The sequence below is a fragment of the Nematolebias whitei genome, chromosome 2 (assembly GCF_014905685.2).
Source record: "Nematolebias whitei isolate Nwh7 chromosome 2, NemWhi1, whole genome shotgun sequence".
In the NCBI taxonomy this organism is placed as follows: Eukaryota; Metazoa; Chordata; class Actinopteri; order Cyprinodontiformes; family Rivulidae; genus Nematolebias; species Nematolebias whitei.
In genome coordinates this window covers 37,805,735-37,814,047 of record NC_056499.1, presented here as the reverse complement: position 1 = coordinate 37,814,047, position 8,313 = coordinate 37,805,735, and the positions used below count along the sequence as shown (strand labels likewise).

Sequence of the window (8,313 nt, the reverse complement as noted above, 5' to 3'; positions counted from 1 at the left end):
ATCTATCTATCTATCTATCTATCTATCTATCTATCTATCTATCTATCTATCTATCTATCTATCTATCTATCTATCTATCTATCTATCTATCTATCTATCTATCTATATATCTATATATCTATCTATCTATCTATATATATATCTATCTATATATCTATATATCTATATATCTATATATACAGTACATGATATATATTTAAAGGCCTTTTTCTCTCAAATATTGTTCACTAATTTGTGTAAATCTGTTAGTGAGCACTTTTCCATTGTTGAAATAATCCATCCACCTCACAGGTGTGGCATATCAAGATGCTGATTAGACAGCATGATTATTGCACAGGTGTGCCTTAGGGGGCTGACCACAATAAAAGACCACTTTAAAATGTGCAGTTTTATCTTGCAGCACAATTATGCAGATGTTGCAAGTTTTGCAATCAACATGCTGTCTGCAGGAATGTCCACCAGAGCTGTTGCCCATGAATTAAATGTTCATTTCTCTACCATAAGCGGTCTCCAAAGACATTTCAGAGAATTGGCAGTACTGTACATCCATTCGGTCTCACAACCACAGAACACAGTATCTTCACCTCCAAGATAGTCTGAGACCAGCCATCCAGACAAATGCTGCATCTATCAGTGGGCATAACCAAAGACTTTCTGCACAAACTGTCAGAAACCATCTCAAGGAAGCTCATCTGCATCATTGTTGTCCTCTATGAGGTCTCTACTAGACTGCAGTTCATCATTGTAACTGACTTGAGTGGGAAAATGCTCACATTTGATGGTTTATGGCATGTTGGAGTGGTATTCGCTTCATAGATGAATCCCGGTTTTCACTGCATAGCAAATGGCAGACTGCAAGTATGGCGGTGTGGGTGAGCAGTTTGCTGATGTCAACATTGTGAATCAAGCGGCTCATGGTGGTGGCAGGGTCATGGTTTGGGCAGGCATATGTTATGGACAACAAATACAGGTGCATTTTACTTGAACACAGACACACCCTCAAGGGCTTCCTGTGACCCCACAGACACAGTCGTCTAGATGACACATACACAGGTCCTGAAATCTCTGAAGAAGTTGAACCCCTAAAGGCTGGGGGACCTGGTGGAGTTCTTCCCACAGTGCTGAAGGCCTGTGGGAAGAACTAGCTCGAGTACATGATGACATATTCAACCAGTCCTGATGCATGCTCAATAATCCAGGTAGAAAAATCTAAAAAAGTGAAGTATGATCCTATGGACATTCAAAAAACAAAAAAACCCAAAAATAATGTAGAAACGTTTCGTCTTTCATCCGAAAGACTTCTTCAGTCTAAGGTGCTGTATTCAGCTCTGTCTTACAAATAGCACCTTCTCATAGTGGATCAACCAGTTTACTGCTGACAGCCAAAACCAGCTGCTCACATTTTTTAGTGTTGTTTCAGTGTTGTTACTATGCCAGAGAGCTCTGTACAATAGTAGTGTGAAAATGGTAGCTTAGTGATCTGTGGTTGTGTCAGGAAGGGCATCCAGCATAAAAACAATTGCCAAGTCTTCGTGCAACTTAGTTCACTGTGGCAACCCCTGATAAAGGGGGCAGCCGAATATATATATATATATATATATATATATATATATATATCTTCACCCATTTAAAGGTATGATCACCACACAGATAAGCTTCATGTGCTCACAGATCCTGTTCACAGATCTCCACACCCACCCACCCCCTTTAGACATAGCCAGGGGTCAAAAAAACAGTCCAACATAAAAAGTCTAGATGGGCGGCCCATTAGAAGAGAATACCAGATGAAAAACTTATAAAACATTTAGAAGTGGACTCTTAAAAATTAAAGCAGAGAAATTGGGGCAGTGGTGGCCCAGAGGTTAGAGAAGATGGGCCTGTTATCGGAAAGTCGCAGGTTCAACTCCTGGTACCACCAACATCAAAGTGTGGGTGGAAAAGGTGAAACACTCACACCTGCCTCCACCCTCATTTGCCCCACACTGGGTCCCTGAGCAAGGCCCTTAACCCCCACCATATGCTCCCCAAAACAGGTCTCTCTTGAAAATGAGTTCTCGTGACTCAATGAGACTACCTGTATAAATGAAGGGTAAATTAAAAATATATATATCTTTCTTTTGTTCATACATACCTGGATTTGACCTGGTCCAACGTGGAACTTCTGAAGAATGTTAATGAGAAAGTCCTGCACTTCATACCAGGGGTAAATGGAGTTTGATCCATCAAGAACAATCACTATGTCCATAAAGGTTTCACATCCTGTGCGATACAAAAACAAATAGGAAAGAAACATATGTTTGTGAACAAATATGTACCAGTACATGTACTGTACATATATAATTCTTCATTTAGTCATCAGTTGATTTTTGACTCTACAAATCTTTTTAAGCTTACTTTGAAAGGCAGGCTTAACTGTCCCAGAGAACTTAAAGGCTGCATTAACTTTGGAACATATTCCAGTGCTGTAGTAGGAGCTGCCACATTCATATGACCACAGCGGCCCACAGGCCTGAAACATAAAAGAAAGTGTTTAAACATGCAACAGCTCAGCATGTAACAAAAATATTATGATGGTGGATAAATTCTGCAGGCAGATGCAATAGTATAATAACATAATTAAAAGCAGTGTTGTAGCGTCCTCTCTAAGGTCTTTTAAAATTTGCTTTTATTCACTAAAAATGCTTCTGTCTTTCAAAAGTCTCACCACAAAGCTCCCGTCTTTAGGGTTAGATGTGAGTGTCATTCCCAGCCTCATCTTGTCCTTTCGCTCTGACACATTGGTCAGGGATATCTTTCCTTGAAGGAGAAGGAATTTCACTTAGAAGATCTCAGATGCACAGTTCCATGCATGCACAGTCCTACGGAGAACAAAACCCATCTGGTACGTTGGTTTTGTTTTTGTCTGGCCAGTCAGCTCACCGTCCACATCCTCTAATCTAAATGTTCGCTCCACTAAACTTCAAGTGAGCACCTAACCAACATAACATGTGCAACCCGTATGAGGAAGCAAGCAGTAAAATGTGTGGTAAAACACACACGTAGAAATGTACATAAACCATTGAAAATGTGGAATGACTGGTATGGTAGCCCCACTTCTGTCTTACACATGTCGCCAGGCTGTTTGCTGACATTTGCTTAAAGAAAGCATCTGATCTGAACACATACACCATACTTCAATGCCTCTGTTGCACTTTAGCACTGTATTTGTTGGAGAAATGTAGAAAAAATCTGAGGTGTTTTGCAATACTATACCTAAATTGAGCTTCGTGCAACCATTGCCGTTGATTCGTTTGCTCAGTGAACATTTATAAACATCCCCTGTTTGATAGGGGCCAGTCATTTCATAAGGAGCTCCAACTAATAACCTGCAAGAAGGGGAAAAAGAGTTGTAAGAGTTAAAATGGTTCATTAAGTCTTTAGTCAATGCCTATAAACAGTTAAATGTGAAAAACTTCACTTATTCTTTCCTCTCTTGAGTGCATTGGTATCCAGCTCTCCAGGGCGTTGTGATCATGACTTTTAACGTCAGTGACCCACACAGAACACCTGGGCTGACTGACAAGACTTTAAACCTTTTATTTTTCCAAGGAAGTAGCTGTGTTTTGACTTCCAGCAGCACCAACTTCATTTTCAAGAACACTTTCACACAATCACCCAGAAGCTGGTCAGTGGGGTCAGTTTTTTTTTTTTTTTTTTGTCAAACTGTATTTTTGCTATAAAATGTCCTTAATACGTTCGTAATGAAAATGTAAGTTGTTTGAATAATTTCAAATACACAAATATGTTTCTGCACACCTTCAGGAATACAAAAGGCAAATAGAAATTTAATCTGGGAGTTCTGTCTGTGTGGAGTTTGTCTCTTTTTTGCAGCTCTAACAGCATCCACTCTTCTTGGAAGGCTTTCCACAAGATTTTGGAGTGCTTCTGTGGGAATTTTTGCCCATTCATTCTGTAGAAGTCAGGCACTGATGTTGGACGAGAGAGTCTGGCTCACGATCTTTGTTCCAGCTCATCCCAAAGGTGCTCAGTGGAGTTAAAGCCGAGGCTTTGTTCAGGCCAGTCAACTTCCTCCTCACCAAACTCATCAGACCTCATCTTTATTGTCCTTGCTCGGAGCAATGTAACTCAGTCAAGATGGAACAGAAAAATACCTTCCTCAAAGTGTTTCCACAATGTTGCAAGCATAACAATTTCCATAATGTTTGTTCATCACTGGAAATAAGGGGCCTAGCCCAAATCCAAACTGCAACAACAGAGTACTTTTGTCTTTACTGTGTATGAGCCTCTCAGGATTTTGGTTGCGTGATGAAATTTTACTCGGTGAGGAGCAAATATTTGTGATGAACAACATCGTAGATTTAATGCCTTAATTGTATTTACCTAAATGAATGAACATAATAGTGGTAAGATGGCAATTGGTGACTAAACAGAAGGTTTGAAAAATCAGTTTCGTTCAGAGGTTCATGAGGTTCATTTATATGTTCATAGGAACATATAAACATTGAGTGGCTTGTTGTTGAAAACAGCAAAAGGTTGTCAGTAAGGCAACACCTGGAGCAGAAGGACTCCTTTGTCCGTATGCTCTTTGTGGACTTCGCATCCACCTTCAACACCATGATTCCCCAGACCCTGATGGACAAACTACTCACACTAGGACTGAGCCCCTCCATTTGCAACTGGGTCCTAGACTTCTTAACAAACAGACCACAGTCAGTGAGGATCCACAACTCTCCTCCTCCACCATAACCCTGAGCACTGGCTCCCCTCAGGGCTGTGTGTTGAGCCCTCTCCTGTTCACTCTGCTCACATATGACTGTGCACCTACCCATCCAGGCTGTCATATTTTAAAGTTTGCTGATGATACAGCAGTGGTGCGATGCATCACAAACAACGATGAGTCCAGCTACAGGCAGGAGGTGGAACACCTGGAGAGCTGGTGCAGGAAGAACAACCTTCACATCAATGTGAAGAAAATGAAAGTGATGGTCATGGACTGCAGATGAACAAACACACCTACCCTACCACCCCCCACCCCCCGAACATAGGAGGATATGCAGTGAAAGTGATCTCCATTTATAATTATTTGGGTGTGCACCTGAATGACAACCTCAGCTGGGGCAACACCACCAGTCTGATCAAGAAAGCTCATCAGAGACTCTACTTCCTTAGACAGCTGAGGCGAGCTGGTCTGGGAAGCTCAGTCCTCACCTCCTTCTACAGGTGTGCAGTGGAGAGCATCCTGTGCTCCAGCATCAATGTGTGGCATGGAGGCTGCACAGCTGCAGAAAGAAAAGCTTTGCAGAGAGTGGTGAAGGCTGCACAGAAGCCTCCCCACCATCACAGCAGGAGTGGTGACGCAGAGGTTAGAGAAGATTGGCCTATGATCAGAAAGTCGTAAGTTCATCTCCCGGTACCATCAACATGAAAATGTGGGTGGAAAAGGTGAAATCTTTTCCATCTTCTTACAATGATGACATTAGTTCTCTGCATTTAACCCATCACATGTGAGATACACCCAGGTGGAGCAGTGGGCAGCTATGTAAGCTTCCCAGGGAGCAATTAGGGATTGTGTGTCTTTATCAAAGACACCACGATGACCAGGGAATGGCTGGGAGTTGAAACGTCACCTTCTGGTCCCAAGGTGGCTGCCCTACCTCTACCCCATTTCGGCTTCATGCATGCATGGAGAGAACATGCAAACACCACCCAGAAAGGACCCCCGGCCAGGATTTGAACCAAGGCAACCTGTTTACTGAGGGGCAGCAGCTCTACCAACTGCACCACCATGCCGCCACACAAGCAAACTGTAAAAATAAATAATTATAAGTATGCTAAATTCAACCAGGGCTTGAACCTGCAGCCTGACGATTTACAAATCCATGGCACTGACGACAAGCTACTGCGGACCAAAAACAATATGCAATGTCATAACTGAATGTAAATGTTACTTGTATGACTACAATGGTTTTAGTTAAATTCCTTGGTGATTAAACCTCTGGAGATTTGTTAAGAACACTTTCACAGGAATTTTAAATTATTTCAGCAATTTACAAATGAATCACAACGGTGGTTTTGTAAAACCCTGACGGGAAAAAATTAATTTGTTATTAACTTTTAAAAGTGACATTGCACATTCAGAAATGAAATATTACTCAGCCCATTACAGAAACTAAACAACATATGTTTTGTGATGATAGAGCTCCTTTTCTTAGCAGTCATTCAAAAGGAAACACAGCGTCACAATTAACTATAACATCTCAAATTCTAGTTTTGGTTTCTTTTATTTAATAAACACGGGTTTGATTCAAACGATCGAACAAAAATATCGAGTTCTTTAAAAATTTATCTCAATTTAAATAATGTTATTAAATCCAGAAGTTCAGCTGGGATTTTAAGTTTGAAAGGTTCAAGTGAAAATCAAAAAAGTAGCAGCAACACAGCAGCTCTGTTTTTATAGTGTGCCAAAGGAAAGAGATCTGACACCACTTTATAGCAAAACCAGATATGACCTCTTAGTGGAGAGCCAAGCCTAAACATTACAAAAAGAAAGATGTTTAGATTGGGCTGAACAATCCAAGAATTTCAGAAAGATCAAACTATTTATGGGACTCAATATTTAATTGATTAATGATACAACATAATAATATGTTGTCTGGAAAAAGTCAAGACAATTCTTATACTCTTCAATAATATTGGCTCTGATATGCTCTGATAGTTTTAACCATTGCACTGACTATTAAGAATTAAACTGATTTCCATTTTGCTACAAATTTATCGTCTTGTGCCCTGAATGGTAATTTAAAGCATGTAAATGTCAGCTGAGTTAAAAAAAAATTTTTTTTTATATCGTGTCAAAAATTTAAAAGCACTAAAACCTCAGGAATTGGTAGTGTTGTGCAGCAGTTTGGGACGTGAAAGTCAGAGACTGTTTAAAGAATCAAGTTTGAGCTTTTTCAGCATGGGGCTCTTTCATACAGCGGGAAATTGTCCGTGTGAGATGCATTTTTACAGCTCCATATACTCAGGAGAGACATCTGGCATCTCAGTGCATGTTGTTTAATGAATGCTTGGGAAATCTGAGCGTACTTTAGGCTGTAGCAACTTGCAGGACAGTGGATGAGCCTCCTGATTCAAACTGACTGTTCTGAGATCACGCAACAACATGGCATACATAAACAACACACAATACACAGCAGTAACTCTGATAAGCACTCACACATGCATACTGTGAACTCCGCGGAAGATTTTCTCAAATATTCACACTCTGTGTTATTCCATTCCCTGGAGTCATCGCTCGGGAGATGACTGAGAAAACTCCACAAAAAGCCCAGAGCAGGGCTTACAGATGCTTGTCATGTCCGATGCAACCACTCTGGAAGAATATAATGAACTTATAATTAACTAGAGAAATTGCATTTCCTGTAAAAATGCAGTTTGAATGCATATTGCGCATGAACTTGCTGAGAAACAGCTGAAATTAGATTTTTTTTAAAAAGCCATGCTGAAATGGAAGAACAAGCCTAAATTAGCAGAAGAAAGCAGAAAGAATATATTTGCTGAAATTGGTTTAAACAAGCAAAAATGAGCAAAAAGATTAGTAAATTAGCAAAAAAAAAGCTGAAATTAAAAAAAAACTGAGAAGGCAGAAAGAAACTAATTACCAGAAGGAAGTGAAAAGAGCACAATTTTGCCCAGTTAGGCTTAAAGAAGCAGAAATGAGCACAAAAAAGGGAAATTATTTAAAAAAGGCAAAAAAAATGCAATTGAAATTAGCTGAAAAAAAATGTTTTCACAAGGAAGCTGAAAGAAGCTGAACCAGAACAAAATGTGAAGGGAGCAGTAAAAGCTTGTAAACAGATTTAAAGATTTGAAGGATGTAAAATTAGCTCTGCTCTTCTTGTTTCGAGAAAAAAATGGCAGAAAAAGCCAAATATTTCAAAAAGCTAAAGTTGCACCAATACCAAACATCATAGCACCTTTCTTCTCAACGAGCTAAACATTTTAATATATGATTTATTGAAATAGCGCAAAAATTGTGGAACAAGAAAGATGCTGAAAAATGTACGGAAGAAAAAGGGATCACAATAGTGTGAATGCTTCATAAACATTCACACTATTAACAATTTTTACTTTATATATTCTTATTTGGAAACAATAAAACTTTCCCCCAGTTTCAGACTTTGTGTTGGATAGTTGCAATCTTTAAGTGGGAGCTTCTACTACAGTGGCTTCGCGTGTGACCAAAGTTATTTTCAGGCCACATTCCCAGAAAGTTCAGTAGCAGTTATGGCTTGATATATTCTAACAACAAAA

At 39.8% G+C, this 8,313-nt stretch overlaps 2 protein-coding genes across 2 annotated transcripts in view; both read right to left on the bottom strand.

The window, feature by feature from the left end:
• Window positions 1–8,313, bottom strand: part of LOC119424126 (GRAM domain-containing protein 2A-like) — a 975,280-nt gene that overhangs the window by 694,266 nt on the left and 272,701 nt on the right. The gene's annotated exons all lie outside the window — the stretch shown is intronic.
• Window positions 1–8,313, bottom strand: part of itga11a (integrin, alpha 11a) — a 77,246-nt gene that overhangs the window by 39,942 nt on the left and 28,991 nt on the right. The window contains exons 3-6 of the mRNA XM_037691557.1: window positions 3,253–3,365; window positions 2,705–2,796; window positions 2,395–2,509; window positions 2,132–2,259 (exon numbers count right to left, since the gene is read on the bottom strand). Of these exons, the coding sequence (XP_037547485.1) occupies window positions 2,132–2,259; window positions 2,395–2,509; window positions 2,705–2,796; window positions 3,253–3,365 (448 nt within the window). The remainder of the gene's footprint in view (window positions 1–2,131; window positions 2,260–2,394; window positions 2,510–2,704; window positions 2,797–3,252; window positions 3,366–8,313) is intronic.